Source organism: Physella acuta, unplaced genomic scaffold, assembly GCF_028476545.2.
Source record: "Physella acuta isolate Inbredline_101_S28 unplaced genomic scaffold, ASM2847654v3 ptg001173l, whole genome shotgun sequence".
Classification (NCBI taxonomy): Eukaryota; Metazoa; Mollusca; class Gastropoda; family Physidae; genus Physella; species Physella acuta.
In genome coordinates this window covers 349,339-371,771 of record NW_026732690.1, presented here as the reverse complement: position 1 = coordinate 371,771, position 22,433 = coordinate 349,339, and the positions used below count along the sequence as shown (strand labels likewise).

At 41.3% G+C, this 22,433-nt stretch overlaps 1 protein-coding gene across 1 annotated transcript in view; it reads right to left on the bottom strand.

Moving 5' to 3' along the window:
* LOC131956744 (uncharacterized) overlaps positions 1–22,433 on the bottom strand; it is a 63,368-nt gene that overhangs the window by 5,765 nt on the left and 35,170 nt on the right. The window contains exon 22 of the mRNA XM_059321322.1: positions 11–22,422. Within this exon, the coding sequence (XP_059177305.1) occupies positions 11–22,422 (22,412 nt within the window). The remainder of the gene's footprint in view (positions 1–10; positions 22,423–22,433) is intronic.

The window sequence follows — 22,433 nt, the reverse complement described above, 5'->3', positions numbered from 1 at the left end:
ACATACACACCTTCAAAGTGTTCAGCTGACTGTTGCAGTGTGTCATCAGTCTGTTCTGTAAGTTTTTCATCTGTGATTTGTTCAGATGGTTGTGTTTCAGTTTTCAAGTCTTCCTGTGCTTCAATGGAGTCTTCAATGTCAGATGTTTCTTTTTCTTGCTTGACATCAGTGAGCTCCTCTTTTGCGCTCTCATCTTCAGAGTCACTTTGTTGTTCACTCTCTTCTGAGTATTCACTTTCTGACTCTTCTTCTTGTTCTTTGGTGTCTTGTGTTTGCACAAGTGAGTCATCTTTTTCAGTTTCTGGAGCAGTTTCAAGAGGACTCTCAGTGGACAGCTCTGCTGGGGCTTCAGATGCTAAAGTTTCAATGTGAATGACATCTGAATCATGTGGAAGCAGTGGCACAGATTGGACTTGACTTTGATCAATCTCTAGGACCAGATCTTCTTGTTCAGCTGACTGTTGCAGTGTGTCATCAGTCTGTTCTGTAAGTTTTTCATCTGTGATTTGTTCAGATGGTTGTGTTTCAGTTTTCAAGTCTTCCTGTGCTTCAATGGAGTCTTCAATGTCAGAGGTTTCTTTTTCTTGCTTGACATCAGTGAGCTCCTCTTTTGCGCTCTCATCTTCAGAGTCACTTTGTTGTTCACTCTCTTCTGAGTATTCACTTTCTGACTCTTCTTCTTGTTCTTTGGTGTCTTGTGTTTGCACAAGTGAGTCATCTTTTTCAGTTTCTGGAGCAGTTTCAAGAGGACTCTCAGTGGACAGCTCTGCTGGGGCTTCAGATGCTAAAGTTTCAATGTGAATGACATCTGAATCATGTGGAAGCAGTGGCACAGATTGGACTTGACTTTGATCAATCTCTAGGACCAGATCTTCTTGTTCAGCTGACTGTTGCAGTGTGTCATCAGTCTGTTCTGTAAGTTTTTCATCTGTGATTTGTTCAGATGGTTGTGTTTCAGTTTTCAAGTCTTCCTGTGCTTCAATGGAGTCTTCAATGTCAGATGTTTCTTTTTCTTGCTTGACATCAGTGAGCTCCTCTTTTGCGCTCTCATCTTCAGAGTCACTTTGTTGTTCACTCTCTTCTGAGTATTCACTTTCTGACTCTTCTTCTTGTTCTTTGGTGTCTTGTGTTTGCGCAAGTGAGTCATCTTTTTCAGTTTCTGGAGCAGTTTCAAGAGGACTCTCAGTGGACAGCTCTGCTGGGGCTTCAGATGCTAAAGTTTCAATGTGAATGACATCTGAATCATGTGGAAGCAGTGGCACAGATTGGACTTGACTTTGATCAATCTCTAGGACCAGATCTTCTTGTTCAGCTGACTGTTGCAGTGTGTCATCAGTCTGTTCTGTAAGTTTTTCATCTGTGATTTGTTCAGATGGTTGTGTTTCAGTTTTCAAGTCTTCCTGTGCTTCAATGGAGTCTTCAATGTCAGAGGTTTCATTTTCTTGCTTGACATCAGTGAGCTCCTCTTTTGCGCTCTCATTTTCAGAGTCACTTTGTTGTTCACTCTCTTCTGAGTATTCACTTTCTGACTCTTCTTCTTGTTCTTTGGTGTCTTGTGTTTGCACAAGTGAGTCATCTTTTTCAGTTTCTGGAGCAGTTTCAAGAGGACTCTCAGTGGACAGCTCTGCTGGGGCTTCAGATGCTAAAGTTTCAATGTGAATGACATCTGAATCATGTGGAAGCAGTGGCACAGATTGGACTTGACTTTGATCAATCTCTAGGACCAGATCTTCTTGTTCAGCTGACTGTTGCAGTGTGTCATCAGTCTGTTCTGTAAGTTTTTCATCTGTGATTTGTTCAGATGGTTGTGTTTCAGTTTTCAAGTCTTCCTGTGCTTCAATGGAGTCTTCAATGTCAGAGGTTTCTTTTTCTTGCTTGACATCAGTGAGCTCCTCTTTTGCGCTCTCATCTTCAGAGTCACTTTGTTGTTCACTCTCTTCTGAGTATTCACTTTCTGACTCTTCTTCTTGTTCTTTGGTGTCTTGTGTTTGCGCAAGTGAGTCATCTTTTTCAGTTTCTGGAGCAGTTTCAAGAGGACTCTCAGTGGACAGCTCTGCTGGGGCTTCAGATGCTAAAGTTTCAATGTGAATGACATCTGAATCATGTGGAAGCAGTGGCACAGATTGGACTTGACTTTGATCAATCTCTAGGACCAGATCTTCTTGTTCAGCTGACTGTTGCAGTGTGTCATCAGTCTGTTCTGTAAGTTTTTCATCTGTGATTTGTTCAGATGGTTGTGTTTCAGTTTTCAAGTCTTCCTGTGCTTCAATGGAGTCTTCAATGTCAGAGGTTTCTTTTTCTTGCTTGACATCAGTGAGCTCCTCTTTTGCGCTCTCATCTTCAGAGTCACTTTGTTGTTCACTCTCTTCTGAGTATTCACTTTCTGACTCTTCTTCTTGTTCTTTGGTGTCTTGTGTTTGCACAAGTGAGTCATCTTTTTCAGTTTCTGGAGCAGTTTCAAGAGGACTCTCAGTGGACAGCTCTGCTGGGGCTTCAGATGCTAAAGTTTCAATGTGAATGACATCTGAATCATGTGGAAGCAGTGGCACAGATTGGACTTGACTTTGATCAATCTCTAGGACCAGATCTTCTTGTTCAGCTGACTGTTGCAGTGTGTCATCAGTCTGTTCTGTAAGTTTTTCATCTGTGATTTGTTCAGATGGCTGTGTTTCAGTTTTCAAGTCTTCCTGTGCTTCAATGGAGTCTTCAATGTCAGAGGTTTCTTTTTCTTGCTTGACATCAGTGAGCTCCTCTTTTGCGCTCTCATCTTCAGAGTCACTTTGTTGTTCACTCTCTTCTGAGTATTCACTTTCTGAGTCTTCTTCTTGTTCTTTGGTGTCTTGTGTTTGCGCAAGTGAGTCATCTTTTTCAGTTTCTGGAGCAGTTTCAAGAGGACTCTCAGTGGACAGCTCTGCTGGGGCTTCAGATGCTAAAGTTTCAATGTGAATGACATCTGAATCATGTGGAAGCAGTGGCACAGATTGGACTTGACTTTGATCAATCTCTAGGACCAGATCTTCTTGTTCAGCTGACTGTTGCAGTGTGTCATCAGTCTGTTCTGTAAGTTTTTCATCTGTGATTTGTTCAGATGGTTGTGTTTCAGTTTTCAAGTCTTCCTGTGCTTCAATGGAGTCTTCAATGTCAGATGTTTCTTTTTCTTGCTTGACATCAGTGAGCTCCTCTTTTGCGCTCTCATCTTCAGAGTCACTTTGTTGTTCACTCTCTTCTGAGTATTCACTTTCTGAGTCTTCTTCTTGTTCTTTGGTGTCTTGTGTTTGCACAAGTGAGTCATCTTTTTCAGTTTCTGGAGCAGTTTCAAGAGGACTCTCAGTGGACAGCTCTGCTGGGGCTTCAGATGCTAAAGTTTCAATGTGAATGACATCTGAATCATGTGGAAGCAGTGGCACAGATTGGACTTGACTTTGATCAATCTCTAGGACCAGATCTTCTTGTTCAGCTGACTGTTGCAGTGTGTCATCAGTCTGTTCTGTAAGTTTTTCATCTGTGATTTGTTCAGATGGTTGTGTTTCAGTTTTCAAGTCTTCCTGTGCTTCAATGGAGTCTTCAATGTCAGATGTTTCTTTTTCTTGCTTGACATCAGTGAGCTCCTCTTTTGCGCTCTCATCTTCAGAGTCACTTTGTTGTTCACTCTCTTCTGAGTATTCACTTTCTGAGTCTTCTTCTTGTTCTTTGGTGTCTTGTGTTTGCACAAGTGAGTCATCTTTTTCAGTTTCTGGAGCAGTTTCAAGAGGACTCTCAGTGGACAGCTCTGCTGGGGCTTCAGATGCTAAAGTTTCAATGTGAATGACATCTGAATCATGTGGAAGCAGTGGCACAGATTGGACTTGACTTTGATCAATCTCTAGGACCAGATCTTCTTGTTCAGCTGACTGTTGCAGTGTGTCATCAGTCTGTTCTGTAAGTTTTTCATCTGTGATTTGTTCAGATGGTTGTGTTTCAGTTTTCAAGTCTTCCTGTGCTTCAATGGAGTCTTCAATGTCAGAGGTTTCTTTTTCTTGCTTGACATCAGTGAGCTCCTCTTTTGCGCTCTCATCTTCAGAGTCACTTTGTTGTTCACTCTCTTCTGAGTATTCACTTTCTGAGTCTTCTTCTTGTTCTTTGGTGTCTTGTGTTTGCACAAGTGAGTCATCTTTTTCAGTTTCTGGAGCAGTTTCAAGAGGACTCTCAGTGGACAGCTCTGCTGGGGCTTCAGATGCTAAAGTTTCAATGTGAATGACATCTGAATCATGTGGAAGCAGTGGCACAGATTGGACTTGACTTTGATCAATCTCTAGGACCAGATCTTCTTGTTCAGCTGACTGTTGCAGTGTGTCATCAGTCTGTTCTGTAAGTTTTTCATCTGTGATTTGTTCAGATGGTTGTGTTTCAGTTTTCAAGTCTTCCTGTGCTTCAATGGAGTCTTCAATGTCAGATGTTTCTTTTTCTTGCTTGACATCAGTGAGCTCCTCTTTTGCGCTCTCATCTTCAGAGTCACTTTGTTGTTCACTCTCTTCTGAGTATTCACTTTCTGAGTCTTCTTCTTGTTCTTTGGTGTCTTGTGTTTGCACAAGTGAGTCATCTTTTTCAGTTTCTGGAGCAGTTTCAAGAGGACTCTCAGTGGACAGCTCTGCTGGGGCTTCAGATGCTAAAGTTTCAATGTGAATGACATCTGAATCATGTGGAAGCAGTGGCACAGATTGGACTTGACTTTGATCAATCTCTAGGACCAGATCTTCTTGTTCAGCTGACTGTTGCAGTGTGTCATCAGTCTGTTCTGTAAGTTTTTCATCTGTGATTTGTTCAGATGGTTGTGTTTCAGTTTTCAAGTCTTCCTGTGCTTCAATGGAGTCTTCAATGTCAGAGGTTTCTTTTTCTTGCTTGACATCAGTGAGCTCCTCTTTTGCGCTCTCATCTTCAGAGTCACTTTGTTGTTCACTCTCTTCTGAGTATTCACTTTCTGACTCTTCTTCTTGTTCTTTGGTGTCTTGTGTTTGCGCAAGTGAGTCATCTTTTTCAGTTTCTGGAGCAGTTTCAAGAGGACTCTCAGTGGACAGCTCTGCTGGGGCTTCAGATGCTAAAGTTTCAATGTGAATGACATCTGAATCATGTGGAAGCAGTGGCACAGATTGGACTTGACTTTGATCAATCTCTAGGACCAGATCTTCTTGTTCAGCTGACTGTTGCAGTGTGTCATCAGTCTGTTCTGTAAGTTTTTCATCTGTGATTTGTTCAGATGGTTGTGTTTCAGTTTTCAAGTCTTCCTGTGCTTCAATGGAGTCTTCAATGTCAGAGGTTTCTTTTTCTTGCTTGACATCAGTGAGCTCCTCTTTTGCGCTCTCATCTTCAGAGTCACTTTGTTGTTCACTCTCTTCTGAGTATTCACTTTCTGAGTCTTCTTCTTGTTCTTTGGTGTCTTGTGTTTGCACAAGTGAGTCATCTTTTTCAGTTTCTGTAGCAGTTTCAAGAGGACTCTCAGTGGACAGCTCTGCTGGGGCTTCAGATGCTAAAGTTTCAATGTGAATGACATCTGAATCATGTGGAAGCAGTGGCACAGATTGGACTTGACTTTGATCAATCTCTAGGACCAGATCTTCTTGTTCAGCTGACTGTTGCAGTGTGTCATCAGTCTGTTCTGTAAGTTTTTCATCTGTGATTTGTTCAGATGGTTGTGTTTCAGTTTTCAAGTCTTCCTGTGCTTCAATGGAGTCTTCAATGTCAGAGGTTTCTTTTTCTTGCTTGACATCAGTGAGCTCCTCTTTTGCGCTCTCATCTTCAGAGTCACTTTGTTGTTCACTCTCTTCTGAGTATTCACTTTCTGAGTCTTCTTCTTGTTCTTTGGTGTCTTGTGTTTGCACAAGTGAGTCATCTTTTTCAGTTTCTGGAGCAGTTTCAAGAGGACTCTCAGTGGACAGCTCTGCTGGGGCTTCAGATGCTAAAGTTTCAATGTGAATGACATCTGAATCATGTGGAAGCAGTGGCACAGATTGGACTTGACTTTGATCAATCTCTAGGACCAGATCTTCTTGTTCAGCTGACTGTTGCAGTGTGTCATCAGTCTGTTCTGTAAGTTTTTCATCTGTGATTTGTTCAGATGGTTGTGTTTCAGTTTTCAAGTCTTCCTGTGCTTCAATGGAGTCTTCAATGTCAGATGTTTCTTTTTCTTGCTTGACATCAGTGAGCTCCTCTTTTGCGCTCTCATCTTCAGAGTCACTTTGTTGTTCACTCTCTTCTGAGTATTCACTTTCTGACTCTTCTTCTTGTTCTTTGGTGTCTTGTGTTTGCGCAAGTGAGTCATCTTTTTCAGTTTCTGGAGCAGTTTCAAGAGGACTCTCAGTGGACAGCTCTGCTGGGGCTTCAGATGCTAAAGTTTCAATGTGAATGACATCTGAATCATGTGGAAGCAGTGGCACAGATTGGACTTGACTTTGATCAATCTCTAGGACCAGATCTTCTTGTTCAGCTGACTGTTGCAGTGTGTCATCAGTCTGTTCTGTAAGTTTTTCATCTGTGATTTGTTCAGATGGTTGTGTTTCAGTTTTCAAGTCTTCCTGTGCTTCAATGGAGTCTTCAATGTCAGAGGTTTCTTTTTCTTGCTTGACATCAGTGAGCTCCTCTTTTGCGCTCTCATCTTCAGAGTCACTTTGTTGTTCACTCTCTTCTGAGTATTCACTTTCTGACTCTTCTTCTTGTTCTTTGGTGTCTTGTGTTTGCGCAAGTGAGTCATCTTTTTCAGTTTCTGGAGCAGTTTCAAGAGGACTCTCAGTGGACAGCTCTGCTGGGGCTTCAGATGCTAAAGTTTCAATGTGAATGACATCTGAATCATGTGGAAGCAGTGGCACAGATTGGACTTGACTTTGATCAATCTCTAGGACCAGATCTTCTTGTTCAGCTGACTGTTGCAGTGTGTCATTAGTCTGTTCTGTAAGTTTTTCATCTGTGATTTGTTCAGATGGTTGTGTTTCAGTTTTCAAGTCTTCCTGTGCTTCAATGGAGTCTTCAATGTCAGAGGTTTCTTTTTCTTGCTTGACATCAGTGAGCTCCTCTTTTGCGCTCTCATCTTCAGAGTCACTTTGTTGTTCACTCTCTTCTGAGTATTCACTTTCTGACTCTTCTTCTTGTTCTTTGGTGTCTTGTGTTTGCACAAGTGAGTCATCTTTTTCAGTTTCTGGAGCAGTTTCAAGAGGACTCTCAGTGGACAGCTCTGCTGGGGCTTCAGATGCTAAAGTTTCAATGTGAATGACATCTGAATCATGTGGAAGCAGTGGCACAGATTGGACTTGACTTTGATCAATCTCTAGGACCAGATCTTCTTGTTCAGCTGACTGTTGCAGTGTGTCATCAGTCTGTTCTGTAAGTTTTTCATCTGTGATTTGTTCAGATGGTTGTGTTTCAGTTTTCAAGTCTTCCTGTGCTTCAATGGAGTCTTCAATGTCAGAGGTTTCTTTTTCTTGCTTGACATCAGTGAGCTCCTCTTTTGCGCTCTCATCTTCAGAGTCACTTTGTTGTTCACTCTCTTCTGAGTATTCACTTTCTGACTCTTCTTCTTGTTCTTTGGTGTCTTGTGTTTGCGCAAGTGAGTCATCTTTTTCAGTTTCTGGAGCAGTTTCAAGAGGACTCTCAGTGGACAGCTCTGCTGGGGCTTCAGATGCTAAAGTTTCAATGTGAATGACATCTGAATCATGTGGAAGCAGTGGCACAGATTGGACTTGACTTTGATCAATCTCTAGGACCAGATCTTCTTGTTCAGCTGACTGTTGCAGTGTGTCATCAGTCTGTTCTGTAAGTTTTTCATCTGTGATTTGTTCAGATGGTTGTGTTTCAGTTTTCAAGTCTTCCTGTGCTTCAATGGAGTCTTCAATGTCAGAGGTTTCTTTTTCTTGCTTGACATCAGTGAGCTCCTCTTTTGCGCTCTCATCTTCAGAGTCACTTTGTTGTTCACTCTCTTCTGAGTATTCACTTTCTGACTCTTCTTCTTGTTCTTTGGTGTCTTGTGTTTGCACAAGTGAGTCATCTTTTTCAGTTTCTGGAGCAGTTTCAAGAGGACTCTCAGTGGACAGCTCTGCTGGGGCTTCAGATGCTAAAGTTTCAATGTGAATGACATCTGAATCATGTGGAAGCAGTGGCACAGATTGGACTTGACTTTGATCAATCTCTATGACCAGATCTTCTTGTTCAGCTGACTGTTGCAGTGTGTCATCAGTCTGTTCTGTAAGTTTTTCATCTGTGATTTGTTCAGATGGTTGTGTTTCAGTTTTCAAGTCTTCCTGTGCTTCAATGGAGTCTTCAATGTCAGAGGTTTCTTTTTCTTGCTTGACATCAGTGAGCTCCTCTTTTGCGCTCTCATCTTCAGAGTCACTTTGTTGTTCACTCTCTTCTGTGTATTCACTTTCTGACTCTTCTTCTTGTTCTTTGGTGTCTTGTGTTTGCACAAGTGAGTCATCTTTTTCAGTTTCTGGAGCAGTTTCAAGAGGACTCTCAGTGGACAGCTCTGCTGGGGCTTCAGATGCTAAAGTTTCAATGTGAATGACATCTGAATCATGTGGAAGCAGTGGCACAGATTGGACTTGACTTTGATCAATCTCTAGGACCAGATCTTCTTGTTCAGCTGACTGTTGCAGTGTGTCATCAGTCTGTTCTGTAAGTTTTTCATCTGTGATTTGTTCAGATGGTTGTGTTTCAGTTTTCAAGTCTTCCTGTGCTTCAATGGAGTCTTCAATGTCAGATGTTTCTTTTTCTTGCTTGACATCAGTGAGCTCCTCTTTTGCGCTCTCATCTTCAGAGTCACTTTGTTGTTCACTCTCTTCTGAGTATTCACTTTCTGACTCTTCTTCTTGTTCTTTGGTGTCTTGTGTTTGCACAAGTGAGTCATCTTTTTCAGTTTCTGGAGCAGTTTCAAGAGGACTCTCAGTGGACAGCTCTGCTGGGGCTTCAGATGCTAAAGTTTCAATGTGAATGACATCTGAATCATGTGGAAGCAGTGGCACAGATTGGACTTGACTTTGATCAATCTCTAGGACCAGATCTTCTTGTTCAGCTGACTGTTGCAGTGTGTCATCAGTCTGTTCTGTAAGTTTTTCATCTGTGATTTGTTCAGATGGTTGTGTTTCAGTTTTCAAGTCTTCCTGTGCTTCAATGGAGTCTTCAATGTCAGAGGTTTCTTTTTCTTGCTTGACATCAGTGAGCTCCTCTTTTGCGCTCTCATCTTCAGAGTCACTTTGTTGTTCACTCTCTTCTGAGTATTCACTTTCTGAGTCTTCTTCTTGTTCTTTGGTGTCTTGTGTTTGCACAAGTGAGTCATCTTTTTCAGTTTCTGGAGCAGTTTCAAGAGGACTCTCAGTGGACAGCTCTGCTGGGGCTTCAGATGCTAAAGTTTCAATGTGAATGACATCTGAATCATGTGGAAGCAGTGGCACAGATTGGACTTGACTTTGATCAATCTCTAGGACCAGATCTTCTTGTTCAGCTGACTGTTGCAGTGTGTCATCAGTCTGTTCTGTAAGTTTTTCATCTGTGATTTGTTCAGATGGTTGTGTTTCAGTTTTCAAGTCTTCCTGTGCTTCAATGGAGTCTTCAATGTCAGAGGTTTCTTTTTCTTGCTTGACATCAGTGAGCTCCTCTTTTGCGCTCTCATCTTCAGAGTCACTTTGTTGTTCACTCTCTTCTGAGTATTCACTTTCTGACTCTTCTTCTTGTTCTTTGGTGTCTTGTGTTTGCGCAAGTGAGTCATCTTTTTCAGTTTCTGGAGCAGTTTCAAGAGGACTCTCAGTGGACAGCTCTGCTGGGGCTTCAGATGCTAAAGTTTCAATGTGAATGACATCTGAATCATGTGGAAGCAGTGGCACAGATTGGACTTGACTTTGATCAATCTCTAGGACCAGATCTTCTTGTTCAGCTGACTGTTGCAGTGTGTCATCAGTCTGTTCTGTAAGTTTTTCATCTGTGATTTGTTCAGATGGTTGTGTTTCAGTTTTCAAGTCTTCCTGTGCTTCAATGGAGTCTTCAATGTCAGAGGTTTCTTTTTCTTGCTTGACATCAGTGAGCTCCTCTTTTGCGCTCTCATCTTCAGAGTCACTTTGTTGTTCACTCTCTTCTGAGTATTCACTTTCTGACTCTTCTTCTTGTTCTTTGGTGTCTTGTGTTTGCGCAAGTGAGTCATCTTTTTCAGTTTCTGGAGCAGTTTCAAGAGGACTCTCAGTGGACAGCTCTGCTGGGGCTTCAGATGCTAAAGTTTCAATGTGAATGACATCTGAATCATGTGGAAGCAGTGGCACAGATTGGACTTGACTTTGATCAATCTCTAGGACCAGATCTTCTTGTTCAGCTGACTGTTGCAGTGTGTCATCAGTCTGTTCTGTAAGTTTTTCATCTGTGATTTGTTCAGATGGTTGTGTTTCAGTTTTCAAGTCTTCCTGTGCTTCAATGGAGTCTTCAATGTCAGAGGTTTCTTTTTCTTGCTTGACATCAGTGAGCTCCTCTTTTGCGCTCTCATCTTCAGAGTCACTTTGTTGTTCACTCTCTTCTGAGTATTCACTTTCTGACTCTTCTTCTTGTTCTTTGGTGTCTTGTGTTTGCACAAGTGAGTCATCTTTTTCAGTTTCTGGAGCAGTTTCAAGAGGACTCTCAGTGGACAGCTCTGCTGGGGCTTCAGATGCTAAAGTTTCAATGTGAATGACATCTGAATCATGTGGAAGCAGTGGCACAGATTGGACTTGACTTTGATCAATCTCTAGGACCAGATCTTCTTGTTCAGCTGACTGTTGCAGTGTGTCATCAGTCTGTTCTGTAAGTTTTTCATCTGTGATTTGTTCAGATGGTTGTGTTTCAGTTTTCAAGTCTTCCTGTGCTTCAATGGAGTCTTCAATGTCAGAGGTTTCTTTTTCTTGCTTGACATCAGTGAGCTCCTCTTTTGCGCTCTCATCTTCAGAGTCACTTTGTTGTTCACTCTCTTCTGAGTATTCACTTTCTGACTCTTCTTCTTGTTCTTTGGTGTCTTGTGTTTGCACAAGTGAGTCATCTTTTTCAGTTTCTGGAGCGGTTTCAAGAGGACTCTCAGTGGACAGCTCTGCTGGGGCTTCAGATGCTAAAGTTTCAATGTGAATGACATCTGAATCATGTGGAAGCAGTGGCACAGATTGGACTTGACTTTGATCAATCTCTAGGACCAGATCTTCTTGTTCAGCTGACTGTTGCAGTGTGTCATCAGTCTGTTCTGTAAGTTTTTCATCTGTGATTTGTTCAGATGGTTGTGTTTCAGTTTTCAAGTCTTCCTGTGCTTCAATGGAGTCTTCAATGTCAGAGGTTTCTTTTTCTTGCTTGACATCAGTGAGCTCCTCTTTTGCGCTCTCATCTTCAGAGTCACTTTGTTGTTCACTCACTTCTGAGTATTCACTTTCTGACTCTTCTTCTTGTTCTTTGGTGTCTTGTGTTTGCACAAGTGAGTCATCTTTTTCAGTTTCTGGAGCACTTTCAAGAGGACTCTCAGTGGACAGCTCTGCTGGGGATTCAGATGCTAAAGTTTCAATGTGAATGACATCTGAATCATGTGGAAGCAGTGGCACAGATTGGACTTGACTTTGATCAATCTCTAGGACCAGATCTTCTTGTTCAGCTGACTGTTGCAGTGTGTCATCAGTCTGTTCTGTAAGTTTTTCATCTGTGATTTGTTCAGATGGTTGTGTTTCAGTTTTCAAGTCTTCCTGTGCTTCAATGGAGTCTTCAATATCAGAGGTTTCTTTTTCATGCTTGACATCAGTGAGCTCCTCTTTTGCGCTCTCATCTTCAGAGTCACTTTGTTGTTCACTCTCTTCTGAGTATTCACTTTCTGACTCTTCTTCTTGTTCTTTGGTGTCTTGTGTTTGCACAAGTGAGTCATCTTTTTCAGTTTCTGGAGCAGTTTCAAGAGGACTCTCAGTGGACAGCTCTGCTGGGGCTTCAGATGCTAAAGTTTCAATGTGAATGACATCTGAATCACGTGGAAGCAGTGGCACAGATTGGACTTGACTTTGATCAATATCTAGGACCAGATCTTCTTGTTCAGCTGACTGTTGCAGTGTGTCATCAGTCTGTTCTGTAAGTTTTTCATCTGTGATTTGTTCAGATGGTTGTGTTTCAGTTTTCAAGTCTTCCTGTGCTTCAATGGAGTCTTCAATATCAGAGGTTTCTTTTTCATGCTTGACATCAGTGAGCTCCTCTTTTGCGCTCTCATCTTCAGAGTCACTTTGTTGTTCACTCTCTTCTGAGTATTCACTTTCTGACTCTTCTTCTTGTTCTTTGGTGTCTTGTGTTTGCACAAGTGAGTCATCTTTTTCAGTTTCTGGAGCAGTTTCAAGAGGACTCTCAGTGGACAGCTCTGCTGGGGCTTCAGATGCTAAAGTTTCAATGTGAATGACATCTGAATCACGTGGAAGCAGTGGCACAGATTGGACTTGACTTTGATCAATATCTAGGACCAGATCTTCTTGTTCAGCTGACTGTTGCAGTGTGTCATCAGTCTGTTCTGTAAGTTTTTCATCTGTGATTTGTTCAGATGGTTGTGTTTCAGTTTTCAAGTCTTCCTGTGCTTCAATGGAGTCTTCAATGTCAGAGGTTTCTTTTTCTTGCTTGACATCAGTGAGCTCCTCTTTTGCGCTCTCATCTTCAGAGTCACTTTGTTGTTCACTCTCTTCTGAGTATTCACTTTCTGACTCTTCTTCTTGTTCTTTGGTGTCTTGTGTTTTCACAAGTGAGTCATCTTTTTCAGTTTCTGGAGCAGTTTCAAGAGGACTCTCAGTGGACAGCTCTGCTGGGGCTTCAGATGCTAAAGTTTCAATGTGAATGACATCTGAATCATGTGGAAGCAGTGGCACAGATTGGACTTGACTTTGATCAATCTCTAGGACCAGATCTTCTTGTTCAGCTGACTGTTGCAGTGTGTCATCAGTCTGTTCTGTAAGTTTTTCATCTGGGATTTGTTCAGATGGTTGTGTTTCAGTTTTCAAGTCTTCCTGTGCTTCAATGGAGTCTTCAATGTCAGAGGTTTCTTTTTCTTGCTTGACATCAGTGAGCTCCTCTTTTGCGCTCTCATCTTCAGAGTCACTTTGTTGTTCACTCTCTTCTGAGTATTCACTTTCTGAGTCTTCTTCTTGTTCTTTGGTGTCTTGTGTTTGCACAAGTGAGTCATCTTTTTCAGTTTCTGGAGCAGTTTCAAGAGGACTCTCAGTGGACAGCTCTGCTGGGGCTTCAGATGCTAAAGTTTCAATGTGAATGACATCTGAATCATGTGGAAGCAGTGGCACAGATTGGACTTGACTTTGATCAATCTCTAGGACCAGATCTTCTTGTTCAGCTGACTGTTGCAGTGTGTCATCAGTCTGTTCTGTAAGTTTTTCATCTGTGATTTGTTCAGATGGTTGTGTTTCAGTTTTCAAGTCTTCCTGTGCTTCAATGGAGTCTTCAATGTCAGAGGTTTCTTTTTCTTGCTTGACATCAGTGAGCTCCTCTTTTGCGCTCTCATCTTCAGAGTCACTTTGTTGTTCACTCACTTCTGAGTATTCACTTTCTGACTCTTCTTCTTGTTCTTTGGTGTCTTGTGTTTGCACAAGTGAGTCATCTTTTTCAGTTTCTGGAGCACTTTCAAGAGGACTCTCAGTGGACAGCTCTGCTGGGGATTCAGATGCTAAAGTTTCAATGTGAATGACATCTGAATCATGTGGAAGCAGTGGCACAGATTGGACTTGACTTTGATCAATCTCTAGGACCAGATCTTCTTGTTCAGCTGACTGTTGCAGTGTGTCATCAGTCTGTTCTGTAAGTTTTTCATCTGTGATTTGTTCAGATGGTTGTGTTTCAGTTTTTAAGTCTTCCTGTGCTTCAATGGAGTCTTCAATATCAGAGGTTTCTTTTTCATGCTTGACATCAGTGAGCTCCTCTTTTGCGCTCTCATCTTCAGAGTCACTTTGTTGTTCACTCTCTTCTGAGTATTCACTTTCTGACTCTTCTTCTTGTTCTTTGGTGTCTTGTGTTTGCACAAGTGAGTCATCTTTTTCAGTTTCTGGAGCAGTTTCAAGAGGACTCTCAGTGGACAGCTCTGCTGGGGCTTCAGATGCTAAAGTTTCAATGTGAATGACATCTGAATCACGTGGAAGCAGTGGCACAGATTGGACTTGACTTTGATCAATCTCTAGGACCAGATCTTCTTGTTCAGCTGACTGTTGCAGTGTGTCATCAGTCTGTTCTGTAAGTTTTTCATCTGTGATTTGTTCAGATGGTTGTGTTTCAGTTTTCAAGTCTTCCTGTGCTTCAATGGAGTCTTCAATGTCAGAGGTTTCTTTTTCTTGCTTGACATCAGTGAGCTCCTCTTTTGCGCTCTCATCTTCAGAGTCACTTTGTTGTTCACTCTCTTCTGAGTATTCACTTTCTGACTCTTCTTCTTGTTCTTTGGTGTCTTGTGTTTTCACAAGTGAGTCATCTTTTTCAGTTTCTGGAGCAGTTTCAAGAGGACTCTCAGTGGACAGCTCTGCTGGGGCTTCAGATGCTAAAGTTTCAATGTGAATGACATCTGAATCATGTGGAAGCAGTGGCACAGATTGGACTTGACTTTGATCAATCTCTAGGACCAGATCTTCTTGTTCAGCTGACTGTTGCAGTGTGTCATCAGTCTGTTCTGTAAGTTTTTCATCTGTGATTTGTTCAGATGGTTGTGTTTCAGTTTTCAAGTCTTCCTGTGCTTCAATGGAGTCTTCAATGTCAGAGGTTTCTTTTTCTTGCTTGACATCAGTGAGCTCCTCTTTTGCGCTCTCATCTTCAGAGTCACTTTGTTGTTCACTCTCTTCTGAGTATTCACTTTCTGACTCTTCTTCTTGTTCTTTGGTGTCTTGTGTTTGCACAAGTGAGTCATCTTTTTCAGTTTCTGGAGCAGTTTCAAGAGGACTCTCAGCGGACAGCTCTGCTGGGGATTCAGATGCTAAAGTTTCAATGTGAATGACATCTGAATCATGTGGAAGCAGCGGCACAGATTGGACTTGACTTTGATCAATCTCTAGGACCAGATCTTCTTGTTCAGCTGACTGTTGCAGTGTGTCATCAGTCTGTTCTGTAAGTTTTTCATCTGTGATTTGTTCAGTTTTCAATTCTTCCTTTGCTTCAATGTCATATGTTTCTTTTTCTTTCTCATTGTCAATATCTTGGTGTGAATTTCTATCTTTTTCATTGTTACATTCTTCAGCATATCTGCCAGAACTTTTCCCTGACTCTACTTTGCTTGATGATGTCTCCATGATTTTGAAATCGAAATTGGAGGCAACATCTGTAGAATCAGTGATTGCATTTGCCATATAATTAGTTTCTTTTTGCAAAGCATTTATGTACTCAGCTTCTGGACTTTCATTTCTCCAAAGCCTTGTTTCTTTAACTTCAGGATCTCCTATGTCAATTTCATTTATAGGATTGAAACTTTCTTCAAAGGCTTGGATAGTAAAATTTTGATCATTACTGAAGCATGGACTTATGTTTTCAGGATTTTCATATTCATCTTTTGTAGATAGAGGACTGTCTGGTCGATTCAGTAAGTTACTGGATGTCATTAAGGAAACTTCAATTTCAATTTCTTCAGCACATGTGGGATGATTGATCATTCCAAATGCTTCCAACATTTTCATCACATCTGGGTCTGTTATTTCTAAGGATTCAATAGATGATGTTGAAGGCTGGTGTCTGTCTCTATTGCTTGCTGTATTTACACATTCATCAGAAATACCAAACACTTCCAACATATCATGATAGCCATCTCTAGATTTTGTTTGTATTAGTGGTTTGTCTATAAGATTTTGGTTATCTGTATAATCACTTACACTGAAATGTACTCTTTGTTCTAAATGCGTGTCATTTTCATCTGCTGAATGTGCTATATTTTCCTCCACAAAATCACCGTTAATTCTGTCAAGCTGTTGTAAATCATTACTCAATTCTTGAAGAGCATTTGATTCTTCTGTAGTATTCCTTTCTGATTCGCTAATCATTTGAGTGTTTGGTCTTTCTGATCTGTCTGGCTCTTCAGATACAACAGCATCCATTTCTTCACAGCTTGATAAAGTGGACAGCCACTCCAGACATTTTAGAGTATCTTCAGTAATGGTGACATTGGTTTCATTACTGGTTTCAGCATAATCATCTATTACTCTGTTTTCTGTGCTTTCAATACTTTCGTTAGAAATCACAGGTGAAAATGTGTTAATAAAATCTTTATCAGATAGGTTTTCTTCAGTTCCAGTACATTGGCTCTCCGGGACTTTGAAGCTATCAGATTGTTTGTCTTTAGTACTTTTTTCAGATTCTGTAAAACTTACAGATTTCATCCAGTGAGGCAAAAAAATATCTTCTGGATGTGGTAGGAAGGTTTTTGTTTTGTTTGCCAACTCCTGTGTAGATGCATATTCAAAAACATCATCATTTTCTGTTAAAGGTAAATCCTTACTTGAATTCTCATTGTTCATAATTTGAGAACCAGAGTATGCCATTTGTTCTGCTAAAGTTTCCTTGTCATGTTTAGTTATTGCACCATCAAGGAACATAGATTCACTAAGAAGGAAAACATCATCAGCTTCTTGTAACCCAGATTTTTGTGTAGTTACATTAAATTCTTGATCTAGGCTAATTTTTTCTGCAGTTTGTATTTCAAATATGTCACCTTTGATTTCATTTATAAAGGCCATTGTTTCATTTTCTTGGGATGTGTTGTAGGTTGTGCTTTCATGAGTTAGATTTGTCTCACTTGTTTCAGTAATGTTTAATTCTTTTTCACTACTTAAGACCTCATGCATTTGCTTAAGTGTAGAAGAAAAGGATGTGGCTGAAGATGATGATACAACAGTGCAATCAGGTTCCTCATTATCATTTATGCCTTCAAATTCTTCAAACTCATCATCAACATCAGCAGATATTTTTTCTGCATCTTCTTCAAACCCTATTCTGGAATGATTTGCATTGTCTTTTTTAATTTCAATTTCTTCACTCATTTTAGAAATATAACTGAAGTCTGTTTGGTGGTGCTGATTTTTACTGTAAGGTGTCTGTTCCAAATTTCTATGCTGATTATGCTCAATATTTTCTTCAACTTCTAAGTCTATAGATTCTACATCACTGATTTTTTCTTCTTGATGCAGGAATCTATGTTCAAAATTTTGTGAAATATTTTCTTTAAAATCTTTACTTTCAACTTTAAACTTATCTTCTTTCACAGCCATAGCATTATCATTATTAAAATCATTAGATGGAGGTAAATCTAAAGACTGATATAAAGAACGATGTTGAACACTAATTTCTGTCTCATCATCAAAATCTGTTGAGTCATCAGCATCTCCAGTTGTTGATACTACTTGTTGAATACTTTCTTCTTTGTTTAATGTAAGCTGTTGTACATCTTCAGTAAAAGAAGGCTGTAGATTAAAATATTTATCCCATGAACAACCAATAAAGATAACTTCACTTGATTCTTCATCATCATTCTGTGAATAACCAAAATCAGAATCTTTAGAAAGTGCATCTGAAGTATCTTCTTGAATATAGGTATCTGGAGTGTCTTCCACCTCCTGTGAGAAACTTTCATCAGTGAGCTCAGTGGTTTGGGAATCAACAAGGATCTCTTGTTCTTGTTGTGTTTCTGCTTGTGTGGTTTCCTCTATGAGTTGGTCAGCACTTTCTTCAGGTGCTATTTCTTCTTCTTCTTTATCTTCACAGACAGGCAAGCTGTCTTGTACTTCTTCTGCTAATTCAATGTCATTGACTTCAGAAAAGCTCTCGTGGAATTCTGGCAATTCGACTGGACTATCGTCTTGAGTTGCTGGCAGCTCTTCAGCGTTTTTCTGCAAGATTGGTTTAATCCATTCATCGTCAACAGCTTCAGGGCTGGATGGTCTGACCATGAGATTGCAGCTGTCTGCGTCAAAGATTTGAGCCTCAATGACATCTGATGCAGTCGATTGTGATTCTGGAATATAGGTATCTGGAGTGTCTTCCACCTCCTGTGAGAAACTTTCATCAGTGAGCTCAGTGGTTTGGGAATCAACAAGGATCTCTTGTTCTTGTTGTGTTTCTGCTTGTGTGGTTTCCTCTATGAGTTGGTCAGCACTTTCTTCAGGTGCTATTTCTTCTTCTTCTTTATCTTCACAGACAGGCAAGCTGTCTTGTACTTCTTCTGCTAATTCAATGTCATTGACTTCAGAAAAGCTCTCGTGGAATTCTGGCAATTCGACTGGACTGTCGTCTTGAGTTGCTGGCAGCTCTTCAGCGTTTTTCTGCAAGATTGGTTTAATCCATTCATCGTCAACAGCTTCAGGGCTGGATGGTCTGTCCATGAGATTGCAGCTGTCTGCGTCAAAGATTTGAGCCTCAATGACATCTGATGCAGTCGATTGTGATTCTGGAATATAGGTATCTGGAGTGTCTTCCACCTCCTGTGAGAAACTTTCATCAGTGAGCTCAGTGGTTTGGGAATCAACAAGGATCTCTTGTTCTTGTTGTGTTTCTGCTTGTGTGGTTTCCTCTATGAGTTGGTCAGCACTTTCTTCAGGTGCTATTTCTTCTTCTTCTTTATCTTCACAGACAGGCAAGCTGCCTTGTACTTCTTCTGCTAATTCAATGTCATTGACTTCAGAAAAGCTCTCGTGGAATTCTGGCAATTCGACTGGACTGTCGTCTTGAGTTGCTGGCAGCTCTTCAGCGTTTATCTGCAAGATTGGTTTAATCCATTCATCGTCAACAGCTTCAGGGCTGGATGGTCTGTCCATGAGATTGCAGCTGTCTGCGTCAAAGATTTGAGCCTCAATGACATCTGATGCAGTCGATTGTGATTCTGGAATATAGGTATCTGGAGTGTCTTTCACCTCCTGTGAGAAACTTTCATCAGTGAGCTCAGTGGTTTGGGAATCAACAAGGATCTCTTGTTCTTGTTGTGTTTCTGCTTGTGTGGTTTCCTCTATGAGTTGGTCAGCACTTTCTTCAGGTGCTATTTCTTCTTCTTCTTTATCTTCACAGACAGGCAAGCTGTCTTGTACTTCTTCTGCTAATTCAATGTCATTGACTTCAGAAAAGCTCTCGTGGAATTCTGGCAATTCGACTGGACTGTCGTCTTGAGTTGCTGGCAGCTCTTCAGCGTTTTTCTGCAAGATTGGTTTAATCCATTCATCGTCAACAGCTTCAGGGCTGGATGGTCTGACCATGAGATTGCAGCTGTCTGCGTCAAAGATTTGAGCCTCAATGACATCTGATGCAGTCGATTGTGATTCTGGAATATAGGTATCTGGAGTGTCTTCCACCTCCTGTGAGAAACTTTCATCAGTGAGCTCAGTGGTTTGGGAATCAACAAGGATCTCTTGTTCTTGTTGTGTTTCTGCTTGTGTGGTTTCCTCTATGAGTTGGTCAGCACTTTCTTCAGGTGCTTTTTCTTTTTCTTCTTTATCTTCACAGACAGGCAAGCTGTCTTGTACTTCTTCTGCTAATTCAATGTCATTGACTTCAGAAAAGCTCTCGTGTATTTCTGACAATTCGACTGGACTGTCGTCTTGAGTTGCTGGCAGCTCTTCAGCATTTTTCTGCAAGATTGGTTTAATCCATTCATCGTCAACAGCTTCAGGGCTGGATGGTCTGACCATGAGATTGCAGCTGTCTGCGTCAAAGATTTGAGCCTCAATGACATCTGATGCAGTCGATTGTGATTCTGGAATATAGGTATCTGGAGTGTCTTCCACCTCCTGTGAGAAACTTTCATCAGTGAGCTCAGTGGTTTGGGAATCAACAAGGATCTCTTGTTCTTGTTGTGTTTCTGCTTGTGTGGTTTCCTCTATGAGTTGGTCAGCACTTTCTTCAGGTGCTATTTCTTCTTCTTCTTTATCTTCACAGACAGGCAAGCTGTCTTGTACTTCTTCTGCTAATTCAATGTCATTGACTTCAGAAAAGCTCTCGTGTATTTCTGACAATTCGACTGGACTGTCGTTTTGAGTTGCTGGCAGCTCTTCAGCATTTTTCTGCAAGATTGGTTTAATCCATTCATCGTCAACAGCTTCAGGGCTGGATGGTCTGACCATGAGATTGCAGCTGTCTGCGTCAAAGATTTGAGCCTCAATGACATCTGATGCAGTCGATTGTGATTCTGGAATATAGGTATCTGGAGTGTCTTCCACCTCCTGTGAGAAACTTTCATCAGTGAGCTCAGTGGTTTGGGAATCAACAAGGATCTCTTGTTCTTGTTGTGTTTCTGCTTGTGTGGTTTCCTCTATGAGTTGGTCAGCACTTTCTTCAGGTGCTATTTCTTCTTCTTCTTTATCTTCACAGACAGGCAAGCTGTCTTGTACTTCTTCTGCTAATTCAATGTCATTGACTTCAGAAAAGCTCTCGTGGAATTCTGGCAATTCGACTGGACTGTCGTCTTGAGTTGCTGGCAGCTCTTCAGCGTTTTTCTGCAAGATTGGTTTAATCCATTCATCGTCAACAGCTTCAGGGCTGGATGGTCTGTCCATGAGATTGCAGCTGTCTGCGTCAAAGATTTGAGCCTCAATGACATCTGATGCAGTCGATTGTGATTCTGGAATATAGGTATCTGGAGTGTCTTCCACCTCCTGTGAGAAACTTTCATCAGTGAGCTCAGTGGTTTGGGAATCAACAAGGATCTCTTGTTCTTGTTGTGTTTCTGCTTGTGTGGTTTCCTCTATGAGTTGGTCAGCACTTTCTTCAGGTGCTATTTCTTCTTCTTCTTTATCTTCACAGACAGGCAAGCTGCCTTGTACTTCTTCTGCTAATTCAATGTCATTGACTTCAGAAAAGCTCTCGTGGAATTCTGGCAATTCGACTGGACTGTCGTCTTGAGTTGCTGGCAGCTCTTCAGCGTTTTTCTGCAAGATTGGTTTAATCCATTCATCGTCAACAGCTTCAGGGCTGGATGGTCTGTCCATGAGATTGCAGCTGTCTGCGTCAAAGATTTGAGCCTCAATGACATCTGATGCAGTCGATTGTGATTCTGGAATATAGGTATCTGGAGTGTCTTTCACCTCCTGTGAGAAACTTTCATCAGTGAGCTCAGTGGTTTGGGAATCAACAAGGATCTCTTGTTCTTGTTGTGTTTCTGCTTGTGTGGTTTCCTCTATGAGTTGGTCAGCACTTTCTTCAGGTGCTATTTCTTCTTCTTCTTTATCTTCACAGACAGGCAAGCTGTCTTGTACTTCTTCTGCTAATTCAATGTCATTGACTTCAGAAAAGCTCTCGTGGAATTCTGGCAATTCGACTGGACTGTCGTCTTGAGTTGCTGGCAGCTCTTCAGCGTTTTTCTGCAAGATTGGTTTAATCCATTCATCGTCAACAGCTTCAGGGCTGGATGGTCTGACCATGAGATTGCAGCTGTCTGCGTCAAAGATTTGAGCCTCAATGACATCTGATGCAGTCGATTGTGATTCTGGAATATAGGTATCTGGAGTGTCTTCCACCTCCTGTGAGAAACTTTCATCAGTGAGCTCAGTGGTTTGGGAATCAACAAGGATCTCTTGTTCTTGTTGTGTTTCTGCTTGTGTGGTTTCCTCTATGAGTTGGTCAGCACTTTCTTCAGGTTCTATTACTTCTTCTTCTTTATCTTCACAGACAGGCAAGCTGTCTTGTACTTCTTCTGCTAATTCAATGTCATTGACTTCAGAAAAGCTCTCGTGGAATTCTGGCAATTCGACTGGACTATCGTCTTGAGTTGCTGGCAGCTCTTCAGCATTTTTCTGCAAGATTGGTTTAATCCATTCATCGTCAACAGCTTCAGGGCTGGATGGTCTGTCCATGAGATTGCAGCTGTCTGCGTCAAAGATTTGAGCCTCAATGACATCTGATGCAGTCGATTGTGATTCTGGAATATAGGTATCTGGAGTGTCTTCCACCTCCTGTGAGAAACTTTCATCAGTGAGCTCAGTGGTTTGGGAATCAACAAGGATCTCTTGTTCTTGTTGTGTTTCTGCTTGTGTGGTTTCCTCTATGAGTTGGTCAGCACTTTCTTCAGGTGCTATTTCTTCTTCTTCTTTATCTTCACAGACAGGCAAGCTGTCTTGTACTTCTTCTGCTAATTCAATGTCATTGACTTCAGAAAAGCTCTCGTGGAATTCTGGCAATTCGACTGGACTGTCGTCTTGAGTTGCTGGCAGCTCTTCGGCGTTTTTCTGCCAGATTGGTTTAATCCATTCATCGTCAACAGCTTCAGGGCTGGATGGTCTTACCATGAGATCGGAGCTGTCTGCGTCAAAGATTTGAGCCTCAATGACATCTGATGCAGTCGATTGTGATTCTGGAATATAGGTATCTGGAGTGTCTTCCACCTCCTGTGAGAAACTTTCATCAGTGAGCTCAGTGGTTTGGGAATCAACAAGGATCTCTTGTTCTTGTTGTGTTTCTGCTTGTGTGGTTTCCTCTATGAGTTGGTCAGCACTTTGTTCAAG